This window comes from Athene cunicularia (assembly GCF_003259725.1).
Source record: "Athene cunicularia isolate RWA chromosome 3 unlocalized genomic scaffold, athCun1 chr3_part1, whole genome shotgun sequence".
Lineage (NCBI taxonomy): Eukaryota > Metazoa > Chordata > Aves > Strigiformes > Strigidae > Athene > Athene cunicularia.
In genome coordinates, this window is record NW_020799097.1 from 105,578,114 (window position 1) to 105,599,428 (window position 21,315).

Below are 21,315 nucleotides of genomic sequence, written 5' to 3' on the forward strand. Positions count from 1 at the left end.
AAAAAAAAAAAAAAAAAAAAAAAGGGAGATCAAGTTGTAAAGGTATTCCCAGTTGCCAAGTGGAATGTGAAGGAATGAAGGTGACCAAGTAAAGTGCCATCCCCCAGATTGCTGTTTTCTCCATTCTTTAATCTAAGTGATGTTAACTGGTAATTTGATGACAATGTTTTTACAGAGCGGGGGTAGTGTCTGTTTGTGCAGTGGAGATTGCTATCTCTTGGCCAAATCTTCCATTAGCAGGAAACTCATGCAGAAAATTTCAGCTGTTTGTTTTTTTCCAGCTTTGGGGTTAGCATGCTGCTCACAACTGAGCGTGCAATTACTCTAGTGTACTCTAGACTTGTGAAATTCTTTATGAGCTCTTGGTGGAAGACACATGCGTGGATAACCTTCCCTGCCTGAAATCATTCCTGGAGTAGGGGCACGTGCCAAAGCTGCAAAGATAGAGCACCCAATTTGCCAAGTCTTAGACAAGACTCTTAGACAAATGGCAAGAAGCCTTGGAGCAGGAACATGGCCAACAGTTGCTGGGAAAGGCAGTGGCAAGTAAGTTTCCAACATGTCCAGTAGAAGAGAGCTGGTTTTGCCTCCAGAGAAAAGAATTTTAACAGAGGCAGTGAGTCAGTGTGCTGGAACCTTGGGACAGCTGTGCTTTATGGGATGACAGGATCCCCATTCTCTGTGCCTTCAACTTGAAAGAACCACAGAGAAGAAAAAGCACTCCAGAAAAAGAACACAGAAGAAAAATAAAGCAGCCATACTGCTATCAACAGCATTTCATGGAAGTTGTAAGCAAGAGTTCTTGAGATGACAAAACAGGAGTACCCCTTGAACTAGATTCTAGAACAACCCCCACACACTCCAGACCATCACTCAAGCCAGAACATGACCTAGATCCAATCACTGCTCCAGAACACATTCTAGAACTCGTCGCCATGACAAGAGCGGATCTAGAGCTGATTGATGAGCTGGAACCTGCTTTAGAACAAACCACCAAGCTGCAACCTGGCTCCAGAACCTCCCTCCCCACTCGAGGACCAGCCTGTTGATCCAAACGCCACTTGAGGAAGAATCTTCACCTACAACTCCATAATTCACATCCCTCTAAAAAACCCACTGTCTCCAACACCACAACCATGGCCCTACAAACAACCAGTCTCTGGACCCACTAAGTCAAGAACCCACTTGCTGTACAGCCAATCACAGCACTACAGACTCCTGAATGTAGAGTCCCCTGGCAACAGTAAGCACATCACTCCCCTTTTCAAAAACAGGGATACGATTTCAGCAGAACCTTGCCTGGAAAAGAGGCAGATCACACCTGCAATACACGGCTTGATCATAGTGTCTACCAGAAAAGTAGCTAGCACCCTCTCAACATGCTCCTCAAAAGGAGCTTCCACCAGAGCAGCATGGATAATTTTTTTTTTTGCCAAAAAACTGCACCAAGACCTCAAACATGACTGCCCATACCACACAACTCAGATTGGCATTGAGAAAGCACAATACTACTTTTGCCCAAGCATTACTCAGCAAGCCACCAGCACACCAGCTACCCCCACCATGCCACTCCTCTTCCAGACTGACACCTGTGCTGAAATGCTGCTCACTCATGGGAATCAGGCTTCCCTGATGCATGTTGGCTTTGCAGCTCCCAAAGACCCTGAAGATTACTAAATGCACCATAAGCACAACAGGGCAAAAATACACAGTAGCATTCTCGCACAGGGACAGCTCCAAACACCTTACACACATCTGCTTGGGTCAGCATCAGTGCAATGCCTCAGGCAACATCTGCTCTCAAAAGGACATCTGTACTGAAAGCACCGACCAGTGGCAGAAAAGATAATCATCTTAGGACCTCCTCAGCAACCAGGGACTTCTCAGGAGTCAGGGCAATACAAACACCTTATACTCGCTCCTCTGGGGACTCCTGTTCTTAGGAACGTGAAATGTCTGTTCAGTCTACAGATCACTCATAATCTTAACTGGTAGTTCCTGTCTTCATAAAAGTCACAAGAGATCCCTTTCCAAGCTTCTGGTTGCACGAGTTTGGCAAGTGTACTTGACAAAGGCCTATAACTATTACCAAATAATTTCCAAGGCATCCCATAACATCTTTTCCTCATCTAACAGCAGGTGACTACTGCCTTCTTCCCACAAGACTCTCCTCTACTCTTAGGTAGGATAGCTACGCAAAAGGTGGTATCACTGGATGAACTTTCACTGTCAAACTCATGACCATAGATGCTCACATCTGATATTAAAATATGGTGATACTTGCTCTGCTAGAACTGCTCTGAGGGCTTGTTGTTTGTTTGCATGTTTGTTTAGGTAGAGAGAAGAGAAGGAAAGCTTTTCCAAGCAAACCAGTTTCCCAGCTCCATCCATAATATCAACAGAATCTCGTGTGCTGTTTAATGTAAAAGCAAAAACAAGCATCTATGAGAAAGTAATGGGTGTGTGTATATGCCGCTGTCCTACAGTGACAGCTCCTAAGAATACTGAAAGATATCTGGAGAAAAATAATGACTAATAATTACAAAATTATTATTTAAGTTTGGACCTAGTTAAAAAAACAGTTAAAAACTGGTATTGGATAGCTACAAGTACTTATACCCAAGTTTTCTATTCAAAGCATTATATACATACCTGCTTCAATCTGTCATAATCTAGACCTTCTGACTGTACCCCATTGGCACTGGGTTGCCCCGTTGGTGTAGATTTTGGTCTGCAGTACAAAAACATATCCATGAATTACTGGCCACTCATTATTACAGGATACATAGGAATTCCCCATCAAACTTGCTAACATTCATCTATCAAAAACATATTAAAAGAATCAGAATGAAAAAAAGAAAAAAAACGTTGGGAGTGGGAGGGTGGGAAAAAAATCAGGCAGACCCAAAATACCACACAGAACAGAAAGCAACAACCAAGAACATTTTCCACATACTGGAAATATTAATTACCATAAGAATAAGAGTTATTAGTTCAAAACAAGAACTTTTCAAATAGCAGACATTTCACTGTCAGTGGTTTCTGATTTTTTTACAATGGGCATGAAAAGCTGAACACCTTCAAATGTCAAATACTTTCCCTTCTCCCTTTTCAACTACTTATTTCAAAAGACGCCATCTCAAAGAAACACTCCCAACTAACTGATGACTACATGTTGATGCTGTAACTGTATGAATGCTGCGGAATCACCCTGGCAGATTTTCAACATTTGACAGGACATGACTGAGCAACCTTATCTAACTTCTTACCAATCTAAATGATTCTTTCAATTGTTTTCTAATGCTACTGAAAGCAAATACTGTAACAACAGCAAGATTTAGAAGGTAATACTCGAGAGGAAATTCTAGTGTTTTGGTTTATGTCATGTTCAATGTTTGCTTACGTAACAGTCTCTTAAGACATCAAAAACCAGGATCATCTTGCATTTTTAACACACATTCCAGAAGAAGCAGATTTTCTACCTTCTCACTTCTCTTTTCTGATCTCCTCTGTTTATACAATGTGTAACTCAGACTCTCATACTTGCTATGTTTCCACAGGGCCTTGCACTCCTACAGCTATGAGCAAAGACAGAACCTAGATGCTAACAGCAGGAATACAGAAACAGTTCTCCAAAGCACGGACGGATGGGTGGTGTGGGACAAAGAGGGAGGAAGGTTCTGCTGTTCTTAATTACTTTTTACATCTTGGCTAACATTCTCTCTCCATTACTCAATAAAATGTTATGCCAAAAAGAAGCTGTTGATAAAATTGCTGACAGTTCATGTCAAGAGGTTTCCCCAATGTTTAGAATTATCACAGTAGGTGAATGTTAAGGAAGGGCAGGGTATTGGTAGACTAAACTGAGTCCTATTTCATTGTTCTTTTACGTGGCATCACTGAACAGAAAAGCCTGTCCTAAACTGTGTCCCACTTCAAAATTCTTACATAGGAGGAATTGCATTTTTCTGTATTCATTATCTGAAGGTGCAGCTTTATTTATTTATTACAATGGAAGGTTGCCGGGAACAAAAATAAGACAAACCAGTAGGAAAGGCACATTTCTTCACTTTATCTTTTCTCAAATACACTGAATAAAACTATATTCTTTCAGAATAAAACAGAATGTGTGAGGGACACAAGCAGTAAATCCATTGCTTTAGTTTTTTCCATTGATTTATGTATTTGTAATTTAGCTAACGCAAAAAAAAAAGCTGTGTTATCACTCGTAAGAAAAAGAACAGTGCACTTTTTTTTTTTCCTTTGTTTTCAAAAAATCACCACCTTCAGCTTTATGCATCTTCCCTTACAGGACAGCAGTTCATCCATGAAGAAACTGTCTGATTACACTGTCTCTGGTTCAGTACGAGCTGAATGAACCTAATACTGGATTGTCTTGACTTTTATAGCCTCACAGGACTATTGTCTTATTTGCTAACTATAGGAAAACACTCAAAATGTGATCACCCCAACAGAAAACGGTACATGCACCTAAACGTCTTTTTGATACTATGGAAACCTTCTCTGGTTCCTGGTTTGTGTTCTCCAGCAGATACTTTTACCTCTTGTAGGTTCCTGGTGTGAAAAATGTTAAGAAACAACATGGGACACAAGAGTTGACTATTTTTCCTCCCCTAACCTATAATAGGGCATGTCTGTGACACTGAAGAGCAATTCTGGTGGCAGGACACTAAGTTGGTATACATGAGCCCATACATCTTTTCAAAAGGCAATAAACAAACTCTGGTGTAGGTGGTAGAAACCTCTTGACATTTTTTTAAATGCTTCATGATTATTTCTGTGCACTGACAAATTATGTCAAGCCTAGTGGCACCCATTTAGGAAAAAACTGCCCTCAGTTAACCATGTAAAACAGTCAGCAGAAGGAATGTATAACTATCCCTTTGCTGCTGGACCTTGCCTCAAAGCAGAGAGGTGCAGGAACATCCTGTGGTGTTACACCAGCTCGGTTCTTCACTTGGGATCACAATACTCAATTGCAACTGCTGTTTAGACATAAGTTTACAGCTCTTTAAATGTAAGTTCCAAGAGAGAAATTGCTAACATTACTGCTTGAAACACACCAAAATAAAATATGCGATTGACTAAGAAGACAAAAATATTCAGTAACTTGATAAGGGGAGAAGCTGGAAAACAGAATTCATCTTGCAATCACCAGAAAACCTACAGTGTGCGCTAATGCTATGAAGACAAACCACAGTTTAGGATCTTTTCCTTAACTCTTTAGATATCAGCAGTATTTAGTTAATTATGAAAGAATTTCTTGCTCAAAAACATTCATCAAGATGAAATCTTTTGTAATTCCTGCTTCATCACGTATCTGAAATTTAAAGTGTTACTTGCAGTTTAGACCTCAAACTGTGAACACTGACTTACTCCCAGCAGAATAGCATGAGGTTTTCAGATTCTCCATATATAGTTTCTGATCATTTCCACTGACTATCACTTTGTTCCCATACACTATGGCATTACAGCATTTACCCAACATGAGTGAAAAAGGAATCAGTGTCTTCTCAAATGCAATTCCTGGCAAGTGATAACAGGCACCTATTACTTGCCTTAATGGAAGAACATGAACATGAATATACTTTAATATTTTAGTAAAATTACTTATTACTTTAATATTTTAATGATATTACTTTGAAGAGCAGCAGACAGCTTCATGTTTCTTTTGTTTCAGATCTTTAGACTAGACAGACAGCTCTACCTGATCATAAACTATATACTCCTGCTGTCAAAAATCTCAACCAGAAAGCCTCTTTATAAACTCTATAAACAGTCTTAAGAATGTATTACATTTTTGCTTTTCAGAATGCAATACATTCTTCATTCAAATATGAAAGACCGTAATTTGTAAACTAAATAAATTTCTAGTCTCAGTCAAATCTAGCTGAATATCCCTCAAATTATCCTATTTTTCCTTCTTCAGCTTGCTCAGAAGAAACATTAATGGTGAATGCAGTTGCCATTAAGGAAATCATTAACTATTGAAATTTAGTGTATAAAACATCCCAACTGTTCAATCCTAAAATGGCTAAAGAGCTCTCCCGTGTGGTTTTTCATAGCATTGCCTAACAGGACAGAGTGAGGTAATCTTGGTAGTCCCTAAAAAACCTTACATCAAGCATGCAAGAGAAAGATTTTTTTTCATGCCAACATGCAGAATACGCCACCCAAGATAAGTACCAAAAAGGCGAACTCTTCACACAAAAGATTAAGTAGTCACCACATGAGTGCTTTCATGAAAAACAAAGCTGGAATTTGACTCAGTAATTCTGAGGGGACTTAGTAACACATTTAGCTGTGGAAAGCTCTTAAAACTTGAAGTCTTTCAATGTCAGTATTTTATGACTACCACTATAGAGAGTGAAACAGATCCACAGCTTAAAATACATATGTTAATTCTAACTTCTGAATATGTTCCCAACAGAAACATTGATTTATGTTTAACAAGTCTTATTTTTTTTAATTGATTTTTTTCCTTTCCAATGTTTTAAGTCAGGCAAAATCTATTTGTTATCTTTACTTAATCTGCAAAAAGCAGATGTGAAAACTCACGTAGAAAACTAATTGCTATTCCTGTGTATCTAAACTTACGTTTTTGAAAACCTGCTTCTCAAAACACTGCAAATGGTTCACTAAATCTGACATATCCAACAGGAATTTATACCTTTGCAGCTGGCAACTGCCAGAAAACTCATGTTTAATATGAATTCATAGCTGGTTCTTAAGCCATTTCAATTTGCCTTTGACACCATCTGCTTTTAATCAGTCCAAAAAATGGGCTCAACTAGACAAACAAAATGTGAAGAGGAACCTGATGGTGTGTGTGGTGATTACCAATCCATGTAGAAAAAGTCCAACCCTGAACTGGTAGAAATGGTTATTACAAAGTCTCAAATCCCAACAGGATGATACCTGTTTAATGAATCATAAAACCTGTTTTCAGAAGCAAGCAGATTTTTCCATGGAGATTCCCGTCTACGAAGGGGAGAAACACTACCTTAACAAGCTATAATAGGTTTTGATTTTGTTCAGTTTTAGCACCTTAAAAACCATGGAGTTTCACTAGTTGTGTTCCAAAAGTTCTATTTGAATTTTTCAGGAAATACTAAAAGCACATAGCTTAAGTCTTTTCAGTCTGCTACAAAAAAAAAAAACCACCCGATTTTAAACAGGACACCACTTATTTTAAAATACTTAGAACATTCATTCTGAATAACAACTCCTTCATTGTCTACCTGTTTGGAAGCTCTGAAAATGTTGCTTACTTGCCAGTTTCTTAGGTATGCTTTATTTAATCCTGGTAAATGACTCATATCCTCTTTGTAGAGGTCAGAAGCAGGTTCTTGAGCCTCACCAGGTGAAAGATATCCCCTTTTGGCAAACATGGTATTAGTGTTTCAAAGCAGCACCCTTTGACTGACTCAAAGAAAGTTAGTTTAAACAAGCTGCTTGCTGAGATAGACTTCGAAACTGCAGAGAATTAAGAAAAATGCATTGATATTCAAGAGAGACTTCTACTAATACCTCCTCTTTCTCAGTCCGTGAAACATTCCTCATCCTGGCAGGACAAAGTCTCAACCCTGACTAAAAAACTTATACAAGCAGTCTTAAAATATATGCTATGGCACCTTCCAGCAGGTTATGACAGCACTGACATTTGATAAACATGGAATTCTTATTTTGGAAGTACTTTTAGAGTATACACCCAGTGAGGCTCTCATCAAGCTGAATTCTATCAACATTTTCCATTGGATGGATTGAAGACAGAAGCTTGATGAAGAGATCTTCTCAATAAGTCTTAAGAGAAGTCTCAAAACTCCTCTCTATTCCTGTACCCCTCTAGGTCAGAAAAAAATTTTAAACAGACCTCAGTAACCTCTGAATTTCACTAGTTGAAACATCATCAATGAAACAGGATGTATAAAACAGTTTACAAGAAGCTACAGCTGTAGGGACAGATAGAAGGACATCCCAAACTCCCCAAAGAAGTCTAATATGGAGAGTTGCCCTATTTATTAATCCCTCTAACCTTCCTTTCTTCAGTTGCTTATGCACAGGGTATCTAGAGCCAAAGGGCCAGGTCAACAACTGTCTGAAATCTAAAATGCTCTTTAGCATTCCTTACACAAATTATTTCTGTGACAAGTTCCCCTTCGATGCCACGTATTGATATTTAGATCTGCTGGAGAAAAAGAGACCTTGCTTAAAGCAGGTAAGACCTACTGGGGGATGAGGGGGAAGAAGGTAGGGGGAAGTCAAGGCTAAAGGTAAAGCAGTATTTTGTTACACCTGACAGAACAGCACAGAGGACGTCACCACCAATGTCACCTGCTTTTTGACAAAAAACAAAGCAAGCAACACAAAATTCAAGGCTGCAGACTTAAGTTTTAGGCTCCTGGATATAGTTATTTCTGAAAGACAGACAAGGATACTGATATAGGCTGAGAGTGTTTAGTTCTGCATTTTAGAACTGAAGACCTCAATGGCAACCTCAACCACAAGTAATGCCACTTAGGGAATAATTGGGTTTTTTTCTCTAATCATTAGATCTTGCACAGCTGTCTCCAACAGGCCAGAATTTTAAGGAGAATTCAAGTAATTTCAAACACAGCACTCTCAAGTTTAACATGTTCTTTTGTTTTCTCTCAAGAAATTCAGGTAATTTTGTCAGATTATCACAGGTCAGAATCCTTTAACCTCTGTATGCAGAATATAGAGGAATCCTAAAATGAACCACAAGCCACCTCCTTGATGGAAATTACAATTAAATATACATCCAAAAATTTTTTTTAAAAAAAGCTAAAGCAGCTGTTTCACTCTTTCGCATTACTGAAATGCCTACCAAAACACCTACTGCCTACCAGAGTTCCAGCTGACAAATTACCAAAGATTGGTTAATGCACTGAAGGATGTATTAATATTTTTACACTTCTTTAGGATGGACTTCCTTGGATTCATATGAGACAGCTACTGAGAACTGTCACAGAATCAAGTCTTACCAAGATGACTTAAGTATCTAGATAGGTATTCTATGACTAGCACAGAAATAGAAAGGAGAAAACCTATTCACTAGGTTTACTACTGAATATATGAATCACAGCACTGAATTTGATTTTCCCTTGCAGGAAATTTCAGACTTTAAAATTTAAAGTAGTAAACACTGCTGTAGGCAAACATACACCTTAATAATTGAAGTTATAGACCACCAATAATAATTAAGGAATGTTTTGGGGATTTTTTATTTTACTGTAAAAAAATTCACTTACTAGCATTCTCCAAAAGCAACTCTTCATTCCTAATTAAAACTGCCAAAAGCAGTTTCATAATAATTTTAAACGCATATATTTTGCTTTTAATACTATTAAGGTGATTCTTGCTATTTAAGGCCAGTATCTTTAGCAGCACAAGGAACAGCAGCAAACATGAAAGAAAAGACAGCTGATACAAAAAGGAGTACCTGGAGATAACAGGTGACTTGCTTCCATTCACTGTATTTGTTCTTTCCCAAGGCTTTCTTGTTAGTTCTGGAAAACATAGTGAGAAGATTGAAAACTGTCTTTTTCTATTCGTTGTGTAATTTACATGAGGAAATATCGACTACCTGGCAACTCAAGTCAGCCATTGTTTGGTTGGGGTTTTTTTTTGGAACACTGGATTCATTCTTTTATGTTAAGCTACCTGCTGTTGTATTCATCTTATTTTTAATCATACTACCATTTATGTTGTGATAGCTTCTTAAATTCTCACTTTTGTTCTAGACGTTGTAAAAGCCATTCGATTCTTAATCCAGCTGGGAGAAGGTCTGCCTATACTTTACATATCTGATTGCTTCAGTTGTGAAACATGGAATTCAACAACCAAATAGTCAGCTTCAAATACTGTGAGAAGATGTTTTTAAGCTAAAGGAGTTTTCCTTCCAGATTTGACCTTTTTAAAAAGTTTGATGAGGCTTCTTATCATGACAACCAATTAAGGGAACCACTTCCTCTGTTTTTGATTTCCCTCTTTTGGGCCTATATTCTAAGAAATTCCAAAAGCAGTCACCTCACCAAGGCTAATATTGTCTCTGTGTTTAACAGAATGAAGTAAACTCCTAAGCTAAGGGGGGAGGAAAAATAAAAAGCATTAAAAAAAATACAAATCAGATTTTCAACCCTTTTATTTCCTTGCAGTCTATTTTCTTTAGACTACTGGCTGTATCTCAATACTAACAGTTTTGCAGTTATTTCCATCCAGATACACTTAGCTCCTAGCTCTCCTTTTTTTATCCCACAGCCATTGGCCACCTGGGTTTTGTTCACCCTACATCAGTGGTTTTCAAGGCCTGCACACCAAGTGGATGAATCATCCAGTGAAGTATACACATGGGCAAGCAATCAACAGAAAAAGCTAGAACATTCTGAAGACTGATATATTCATTATCCAGTCATTTTCCTTCTGCCTTCTGCTTCCAGCATCTTTTGGGATAACAAACTGCAGGTCATATGGCACATCCTCCCCCTTCTGTATGCATGTAGTGGGAGGTGGCCAGGGAAGCTAAGGGTACAAGAACGTATTATTAAAGGACAGGAAAAGAAAGTCCTGAGTGTCACTTGAGTCCTTGTAACACAAGCCTTTACAGTATGAATATATATGCATACTGACAATACATCTTTGCCAACTACAGAATTGGTGAGACGTAAGCTTTCCTCACTGACCGCAGCAGAAGTGTTGGCTACATAGTTCCAAACTCTGCCGCAACCATACCTCAGCAGAGGAATCATGGTTAAAGAACTTCTACTCCATGTACTTATGTTGATTTAGAAAAGCCACTTGCATGTGAGGGAATCTTTTTAAAGTAGCTGGAAGCAACAACTGTTTCTGTCTGACAGTGTTGTATGTCTGCCTTGGAGGAAACAAACTACTGTCCCAACTCATGTTCTGCAATGACTGAGACAACTTGCTTTCACATTCACTACCAAATGCCTTTCATGTATCAGGACCATAGGTTTGACACGGGACAACTGAATACCAAGCATAGTGTTCCAAAGGATGTTCTTTTTATGTCATCTTCTGAAACACTGCTGAACCAGGTCCCATTCTACAGCAAAATTCAAGGCTGTAATCATGCGAGAAGAGGCAGGCTCCAAAATTCAGCACAGCTGACTGAGATCTGTCATTAGGTTTCATCATTATAGTCACAGAGTTTACAAAGCTGTGCTACTTACCAGGTGTGCTTGTTGAAGAAACCTTAGAAGTTGAAGACTCTGATTCTTCCTGATTAAAAGGGAGGAGAGAGGGAAAAGGGCCAGAGGAGGAAGAGAGAAAAAAAACCACCTTTGACTCTTGTGAATCTAACAGATCAATCTCAACTGTTTAAATATTTATTTCACTTTTTATATAGATTTAAATGGTTCTGCTCAATTGTATGTAGAAAATGTGCAAGCACTATGCACTTCACAAAATAGTGATTAAGTGTATATGTATACAGTAAAGTATAAATAATCTCTCATGTACACCATTAGAATCTTTCTTATAATCTAGTATTGAATAATGTGAAGTAGATAAAATTTCTCAACTCACAGTTTTATCTTCTTTCTGTTCTGGTTCTGTTGATCCCTTTTCAGCAATTCTTCTCCTATAAGCAGAGACAAAAGTTATCAAGATGATCATGGCTTTAAGATGGAAGAATGTTTAGTGTAATTAAAAACATATACATCTTGATAGCTAGATAATTGAAAGTTAGTGTTTAAAAAAGTACTTTCAAAATACTTTCAAGGACAAGGCTCTCCTGCCAAAGCAACCGTGCCACTTTCTCCTCTTGAAGTCTCTATCCCCTCCCCTGCTGCTGCACAAAGACTTACACAGAAGTATTCAATTACACTCAAGTAAAAATGACTATTCATAAAACGTTATCAACTTCATAAAGCAACAACATGAGCAAGCCGATGTTCACTTGATCCTCAGCCAGCTGCAAACAGGCACCCAAAATCCTACCTCTATGATGACTAAGCAGCTGGAGCACAGCAGAAACAGCTCCTTACCTCCTGGCCAGCAGGGCACTCATTTCTTCCATCAACCCACTGCCTCCCAAGGGAAGTGGTCCATTTCCACGGCCACTGTCTGTTTTAGATGAAGAAGAGCTTCCTCCTCCTCCACTTGAACTGGAGGAGTCTTCACCCTTCATAACACACAAAATAACAGCAGATGTGCAAATAAAATGATAGCCGACTTAATGAAGGAAGCAAAAGTTCACATACAAGAAAGAAACAACTGCATAAAGAAGGTAATGAGCCAGTAGTACATCCTGTAATACTTCTCAAATAACAAATTAAGCCTACGCTAAAAGTCATTAATCTTGAACAAAAATTACAACAAGTTCAGGAAGACAGGATTTAGAGACAGGAATCTGAAAAAGAAACAAGAGTTTTATTTACCCGTGAGACTTTCCTAAGTTTGGCTCCAGCAAGTGCAGCTGCTAGTCCAGTTAAAGGGCGATTTTCTTCAGACACAAATCCCACTGAAAATCCAGAGGCAGGGAGTGGGGGAGCAGGAGGTGGAAGGGGAACAGGAGGAGCTTGGCTAGGAAGCGGAGGAGGTGGTGGCGGTGGTGGTGGAGGCCCTGAAGGTGGAAGTGGAGGTGGTGGCGGTGGGCCAGGAGGAGGTGGGGCTGCTACCGAAGACTGAGCTGGGCCAGGGGGAAGGGGGGGTGGGGGAGGAGGTGCAGGTGGTCCTTGGACAACACCTAGTATCAAAGAGAAGACAAATAAACTATATTAAGAATTTAGAATAGAAAGATCTTATTTCTATTGAAATACTGGTTCTTTTGCTCAGTGTACAAGACATTAACACTGGTAAGGGTCCTTTTTATAGGCAAGAAAACACTGCAAGTTTCAACTGGAGAAAAGCATTCTAATTAAATGCACTAAAATATTACACAGTATGCTATGAGAGATCAGACAGTTTCAGAGACGTTTACATACAAAACCCTTCCAGCCAGATTCTGTACTGCAACCAAGAAGAATCTTACATTGAGAAACAGGCAAAGTTTTTATAAAGACTCAAGGCACAAGCATCATACTGCGTAGGAACAATACTGTGTGTTCAAACAGTGCTAAACACAGAGTGACTTTTTATTGTACTAACAAGCATCTAACACACCACCCAAATATCTGAACTCTTGAACTGTTTGAATTCCAAAATTAATTTCTAATCTGCATAAAAATCTTTCTTCTAAAAAACATTCCAGGAATCAACTTTAATTATTTAATACAAACACTAATTAGTGAGTTAGAAGACTGATGTATTTTAAACTGATGGAAACAAGCTCTGCTATTTTTTAATCCATGATTCCTTTAATGCTTTAAAGTCACATTGATATGCAACACAAAATGTGTTTTGAAGAAAGAATATTCTGATGATCACTGTGGTGTTATTATAGGAACAGTTTAAGAAATTGTGACTAAGAAAACAACCCCACACATCCTCCCCTGCCTCGCCCAAACTGCCATAAGCTACTAAAAATGCTGCGCAACTACCTTAAGCAACCTCTACAGGCATGAATTTCACACACAAGTCTTCCTGGTTTCCTACTCCGCTAACCACTGTGTAAATTTAAAAGCCTTTTAAATTCTTTTGGCGTCACTCACCATCTAAGTGCACACTTTTATTTCATACTACAAGTGAGGCCGTTCACCCTGTTTCCACTCCAACCCAGAGTAGCTCACACCTTCATTTAAGACAAGGGGGTATAAACAGGATCTACTCTGCATGGCTTGTGTTGATGAAACCACAGTCTGCTCATCCCCGAGGAGTCCCTCTGCCCACACCTTTAGCTGAGCTACTGCAGACTTATGTACAAAGACCTAAATCTATTAAATCAATATAGAAGTAATATTCAGGTTAACAAAGACATTGACATCCATGTAAAACACATTTCTATCATACCAGTAGGTGTCCATTAAGACTGTCGCCTGCTTAACCAAACTTTTCTTCTAAAGAAAGTCTTTTTATCTATGCTGGTACAATACCACAGGAAGACCTGTCTTTCCAAATAGATATGCGCACATAGAGCCATGTATCACAATACAACCACTGTACAGAAAGAAATGCCATACATGTTACATACTATTTCCTAAATTTGAAACTGCATGGAGTATCAAAGCAGTTCAGATTATGCCTCGCTTAAGGTCATTCACGTGTCCCAAAGCCACACATACGTTCTTCCATGCTGGCTGCCATTAGGAAACTAATGATGCTGCCTATTAACACCATGTTCCAAATAAACTAACAGTGCAAGATTTACCAAGCAAGTGTACGACAAGCTCTGTTCTCGACAGGTGAGAGCTTAAGAAATCAGAATTTTACTTATGACAGGCCACAGAATGACGGCTCTTACCCACGGAGCTTTAAAGTTTCCCTTAACCCAGTTTTCGAAACGATACTTCGTTGTGGTATTAAGATCACTGCAACTTTGGAAGCATTGTATTAATTCTTTGGGGCAGTTATGGGCTTTGATACCAATTGGTTTCGACTGCATTCCTGATTAGTGCATTAGTAGCAATAACAGAAAGCCTTACCCTGCTGGGTCGTAGGTTCAATCGGCTGAGAGGCTGCCTGCAAGACTGGCTCAGAAGCAGAGGAGTCTCCCAGCACAGAGTTTAGAGAGTTCTCAACAGAGGCAGGGGTAGCTGCAGAGGGAGAAGGGAGAACACTAGGCTTGGATGAGGGAGTCGAGGCATTCGGGGAGTTGGGAGAAGGAGAAGCTTGAGGTCCAGAGAGTGACAGAGGCGGAAAGGAAGGCAGTGGGGGGGGAGGAGGTGGCGGAGGCGGAGTTGGACCTGAGGTAGAAGGTGAAGGAACCGGATAAGCCAGGTTTTCAGGAAGCCCGTTAGGAGCTGTGGGAGACGTGGACATTTGGGTCACTGGATTAGAAGCCGACACTGGGAGGACTGGTCTCGGACCGGTAGCTTTGCCTGGTGGACTGCTTATCATGACTGGAGGAGATGGTGGAAGGGGGGCAAAACTGGGCGCAGACCAGGCAACAGGCTTTGTATTTGGAGGCAAAGTTGCTGGGGCATTGACAGGAGAAGGGGGCCGAGAACTTTTGTTCAGCGGACGAGGAACCGTAGCATAATGGGGGAGAACAGGGTGGAAAGCTGAGCCTAAAGATGTAGCAAAACGTGATGCAGAGTGCCTTAGAGGCGGTGTAGGGGGAGTGGAAGTCGGTGGTGCAGAAGTCACTACAGCGTACTCCGGTGCGGCCTCTGACATTGGTGCTGAGACTGCTTTTGCATATGATGGAGGAGGTGCTGAAGGAGGCTGGCAACTGGAGTATTCAGGAAGTGGAGTGCTATACGGGGAGTTGTCGAAAGATGGAGCTGGACAGAAGATGGAAAGCAGCAGCAAAGGCAGGATAAAAAAAGGAGAAAGAGAAAAAGGGAGCTAATGAAGCAACAAAACCAGCATTCAAACAAAATGTATAAATGTAGACTACAGTTAGTACCAGAGGATTAGGCACAAGTGAAAATACTGTTAGGAAAGTTTTACATATTATCAACAGCTGCTTTTAAATTTTACCAAGTATTTTTGTGCCAACATTTGAATTCACAAGTACATTCTAGAGTAAGTTTTCTCAAATCCCATCTGAGAGATGGATTAGATATAGGGTTGATTAATCAGCCTTATCAGCTTTTATCTTCTTGTTTGGTTGCAAACTGCAAGCAAGTGTAGTGATCTTAACATTTGTTACAACTCCACTAACAAAACTGAAACCATAGGCAGCAAGAATCCTCTTTTTCTTCCCCAGAAAAAGCTCCACCGCAAACTTGAAATTACTGGGAATAAAACTACCAATAAAATCCTCTGCTTGAAAATGACTAGCTCTTACATAGTATTCCTTGACTTTCACTATGACCTTGCTTGTGTAAATTGAGTTTGTTACTAAAGAACAACCAAGTGCTCGACTAACGTTCCATTATATTACCAAAATGAGAGAGCTTTCTGTTATCACTGGATAGCATAATGCACCGTCTGCGGAAATGTATCTACAAATACATATAACACATTTCACTAAAATGTTACTACAATGATAAATTAAGCAAGAGTTCATATGAAAGGCCTTTCTCACACTTTTACTTTGCCTTATATAGGTACATACCTTCTACAGTAACACACTCAACCTGATATCTTTAGGTGTTTTTTTCCCAAAATATGTATTGAGAATACATCTTGTTGAATAGAGCAAACAATAAGGTATTTGGAAATTTTAACTCATCATATTTTAAGCAATGTTGGAGGTGCCCAATATGATTCACGTTCTTCAAGCAATCAGAGTATGGCAACAGAGTGAGCAAATAGAGAAAAAGAAAATTATTTCAGAGTTAATGGAAAATTATGACAGTAAAGTCAAAGCTCTTGGACTTCTTGCCATAAAAAAGGAAGCAATTCCAGCAAATAGAAACCTGAAATACTGACTGTTGTTACACAACCGTACTCACTGCCCTTTGTTGCTTCTCTCCCACTCCATCACCCAAAACCATAAAGAGTAGTCTGGCACTCAAACACACCCCGTTTTGAAATTCTTACCAGCATTTGAAATTCTTCTCTCTCTTTCCCATTCCAATTGTTCCCTTTCCAACTGTTCTTGCCGTTCTCTTTCTTGCCTTTCCCGTTCAAGTCGTTCAAGTCTTTCTCGATCCTGCCTCTCCTTCTCTTGTCTCTCCCTTTCTAGGCGCTCTTGCCGTTCCCTTTCTTGCCGTTCTCTCTCCAGTTGTTCCTGTTCTAGGCGCTCTCTTTCAAGTCTTTCCCTTTCTAGCCTCTCTCTCTCCAGCCTCTCCCGTTCCATTCGTTCACGATCCAGCCTCTCCCGTTCCAGCTCCTTCTGCCTCTGTTGCTCCTGCAACTGTCTACAATCGTGAAAAAAGGAAAAAGACTAAGCTGCAAAGCAAATACCAAAAATATCAAGCAACTGTTAAGAGGACAAGAAGAGATAAACTAATCAATAATCTTTGCACCAGCAAGAACAAAAGCATAGCATTTGTACCTACATAAAATTCTTAATTCTACATGTTATTTTTCTGAGCTGGATAATAGTTTTATTATATTTATGGCAAAAATAATCATATATCCAATTTCCTCTTGACTAACTTAAGATTCCGACAGACAGCTTTCAAGAGGTAAGAACAGAAAGCTGCTGCTGCTGCTGCTAATTCACTAACTGATACAATCTTCCCAGTTTGGGATATGGAGTTACATTTGTTCTTTGCATGGTATTTTATACTCAAAGCAGTGAATAAAAGTACAGTGAAATAGTAGAAACACAAATACTCATTAAAAAACCCACCCCCAAACAAATTGCATTTTTCAGATAAACTACTCAACCAGTATTTATCCACATTTTACAGAATCATAAAAATGTACACATGTCCCTCTCCACTTGCATAATACTACACACACATATAACTTAACCATTATCAAGTCAAGAACACTCTGAAGGCAGGGGAAAACTGGACATGGTCAGAAAAAAAAAATCCAGGGTGTAGCAGCCAAGGGAACACTGCAGGGAGCTGGCAGGTTTTCCAGGAAAGCAGAGAGGGGGAAGACATGGAGAGGAGGAAAACAAGTAAAAGCCAGGCAGCGGAAATATAAAGAACTTCCTAAGGGTAAGAAGGAATCATGAAAAATTTGCTGCCAAAGCCACCAGGCTGGCTGAAACAAAGAACTTTCCTCTAAAAATACAGTGGGAAAAGCTGTCAACAATCCTTTTGCTTTTTTTCCACAACACGTTTTATATTTAGGGTTTTTTTTTTTAAATTATATTTTTAAAAGATACATGTTTCTAGTTGGCTAAAATACAGCTTTTTGATTTTCAAAGCTTCTTCATCTCTTGGGGGAACTCACTACTAAAACAAAAAATTAGGCACATCCTCCTCAAAGCTGTGGTCAGTATGTTCCTGTCAGTACATATCACTGAAAATGTTGTTATTGTCCTCTATCTGATTTTTTTTTTTTTAAGATCATGCCATTTATAAATAGAAGCTTATATATGAAGCACACAGCCATTTTTCTTCTGCCATGCTTCAGATGCAAACTGAAGATAGCTTGTCAATGACTACAAAGCACAGACAGCTTTTAACTATAAAGCAAAAATGAGGCCTAAATTTTGACACCTTAAGCTACTAGATATGTGTTTTCTATAGACTGCCACTGGGCAATCTTACTTGGAAAGGTCATTGGTAATTCTATACTATATGCTTAGAACCATATAAAAATGCAGTCTGAAAATTAAGGGAACTTCAACTATTTCACTACTATGCATGCCCAGAAAATACTGCCAGAACTGGAAACCCCAGCCCCTTCACAGCTACGACTGAACTCCATCCTTCTTCAGACTCATGTTTTTCCTTTAAAACAAAAAACCTGATAAAAATTGTTTCATTGTTGCTATAAGCAATTAAGTTCCAGTTATGTACAGCAAAAGGACTTTTCCATACTGAACTTGCTACCCAACATCCTCAGAAGCAGCAAAATAGTTCTGCTCCTGTATTAGTTCTTCCCTCACCTCCTGCTCTCCCATATAATGAAGTTGTAATAGTAGTCACTAAGAAATTAGGGCAGCAACTCAGCTTGTTAAATGCTTGATTTTTAGCCTCTGAAGTCCACCGAAAAATCTTGTAATTGACTGATACATGTTTGGAACCAGTAGAGAATTTCTACAAAATATCAAGTGAATACAATATAAACAACAGAAATTTAAGCTATGCAAGAGATATTAAAAATATTTTTTTGGCATTACATTTTTTCTTGCTCTGTATTGTACAAAGCTAGTTTTACTACGCACTCTTTTTCCCTTGGATAATATCTGTTACTAGAGGAAAGCAGGCTTTTCATCATGGCTAACTTCAGCATGGTCATCTTAGGCTGTTTTATTGTAAAGTAGAGGTGGATGCACAATATGTTTGTAGCTAAAAGGCTATTCGAAACATGAGTCAACAGCCTTCAAAGAAGCTTTATTTTGTTCATTCTCTTTCACTCATTTGCCAGATATTAGCATATTCTGCCTAGAAATGTACGCACTGTTAATCCTAAAACTAAAATGTAGATAAAGTATTTGAGGTTATAAACATTTCGTGTTATATCCAGTTTATAAAACTAGAAGGTATCAATTCCCTGGGTTTAACAACACATGAAGCAGCTGTCAGATATTTAAATTTTCTTTTTCTTAAGTTCTTGATTTCTTTACAGAAATAGAACTTTGATATAGGTCACTGCTCACATAAGAGCAGCGTCACTGAGGCAGTTCTGCAATAAGCCATACCGAGAGCTGTGCCATCTCATACTTTCATAAGCAACCTGGAAAAGAAACAGCAAGGTGCTCTTGACTAAGCTCTTAATATTCAGTTATTTAGGATAGCAAGGATAAGGTCTGATTATGGAGAACTACTGATAGATCTTCTAGTTTCAAGTAACCGAGCAGTAGAATTTTCAAATACAACTCAACTGAGATATAGCTGAAGTGATGCAGGTGAGAGAGGGGAAATCTGCTAAATTCACATATAAAATGCTGGACTTCACGCAGGAGTGAGATATGAAGGTTACGACAGACAGTTCTGTGACAACATCCATTCACTGATGTGTTTGGTTCAAAACATAAACCAGATGCTACACATTAGGAAGGGATTACAGAGCAGTATAGAGAATACCATCACCCTGATTCACAAACCCTGCATCTCTGTTTCCACCTCAAAAGGGACAAAACAGCAGAACTGAAAAGGTACAAAGAGCAGCAACACCATGATCAAATGTAACAAACCTTTTACATTTAAAAAATAACTAAAAGCTGGAATTCTGCATTCTGGAAAACACAACTGGAGGTCTATGAAATCCTGAGTGATGAGGACATCCTAATACAACAAGCGGGATGAAAAATGTGATGCTATTAATAAGAGCAAAGTTCAAAAGAAAATAACACCTCTGCACATCAGGCAGATGAGCTACAGAACTCCTTCCCAGAGTGATTCAAAGAGTAGGAAAAAGCCCTCAGGGGGAAAGAAAATTAAGTAAAACCAACCAACAACCAAATACAAAATCCACGACACAAGAAACCAAACCATGGGAGGTTATTTAGAAAACAGAAACTGTATCATGCACAAGAAGCTGCTAAATCAAAAATGCCCAGAGAATGGGAGAGTAGCAGAGAGAAGTACTCCAGGCTGTTTCCCCTGGCCCAGAAAGGTTTTACTTAAACCTTTTCTAACTACTGAGAGGGATGTGCACATGTGTGTATATGTATGTACTATATACAGGGGAGGGTTGAGGGTGGGAGTATATATGAAAGTATACTCTGTCTCTATAGAGCATGTAATTACATGCAGTTTTAGTTAAAGTGTAAGATGTATGCCTAAATCAAACTGTCTGTTTGGGATTGAACAGTTCTAATGTGCGTTAACACTTTCCTGAAGCTTACCTGGGATTTTTCTCCTCTTCAGAGAGCCATAAGGACACACAATGCCCACGTGTCATAACAAAATGTACCTCAGTACATTTCAACTTTGAACTTAATATGAAGCAAAAACTATTTCAGTCAGTGATCAACACTATCAAACTGTATTGGCTGTCTGCCAAGATACGGATAAAAGGCAGTGAGATAACCACTTTCGTCTACACAGTACCTGAATAAAAAAGTCCTCATTATTAAATCAATATTGAGTGATTCAGTATTTAACATTATTTTTGTAAAAGAATCCTCATTTTCTATTTTTTCAGGAAATAAAGGAATAAAACCAGAATTTTTGGAAACATACAAATAAAAAACTATGAATAAGTTAACCAGTTTGCTTATCATACTAATGCTCTACCAAGAGAGGGCAGCAAAATACTTTGCAAATATTTCTTATCTTACATAAAATTTTCATGCAGTAAGATATGTGAGTTGAAATACACCATCATTCAGAATAACTTTAAGTTTATTCTCATTATTGCTGACAAATCCCTTTGTCAACAAGGAAAAGAAAAAACAAACAAATCTAACACACACACCCAACCCACTACATTTTTACAGTCATTTTAACAGATTTATTAAATCTTTCACATAGAAAACCAAAATTGGCACAGGTCAAAAGATCAGTATGGCAGTAATGTAATCAAGTTGCTTTAACACAATTTAATGAGCAAGGATGAATTTCCTAAACTAAGAACGAACTATAGCTTAACAAATGTTACAGTTGTCGCTTAAAAAGATTAAGAACTCATTTTCCTTATTTAAAAAAGAAAATAAATCCATTTGCATTAAATCCCTCTGGTTTTGTT

The 21,315-nt window shown here is 38.7% G+C and overlaps 1 protein-coding gene across 1 annotated transcript in view; it reads right to left on the bottom strand.

The window, feature by feature from the left end:
- ENAH (ENAH, actin regulator) overlaps positions 1-21,315 on the bottom strand; it is a 99,836-nt gene that overhangs the window by 7,208 nt on the left and 71,313 nt on the right. Inside the window, exons 5-12 of the mRNA XM_026844894.1 lie at positions 16,594-16,913; positions 14,586-15,386; positions 12,444-12,751; positions 12,051-12,187; positions 11,590-11,644; positions 11,235-11,283; positions 9,485-9,551; positions 2,653-2,731 (exon numbers count right to left, since the gene is read on the bottom strand). Of these exons, the coding sequence (XP_026700695.1) occupies positions 2,653-2,731; positions 9,485-9,551; positions 11,235-11,283; positions 11,590-11,644; positions 12,051-12,187; positions 12,444-12,751; positions 14,586-15,386; positions 16,594-16,913 (1,816 nt within the window). The remainder of the gene's footprint in view (positions 1-2,652; positions 2,732-9,484; positions 9,552-11,234; positions 11,284-11,589; positions 11,645-12,050; positions 12,188-12,443; positions 12,752-14,585; positions 15,387-16,593; positions 16,914-21,315) is intronic.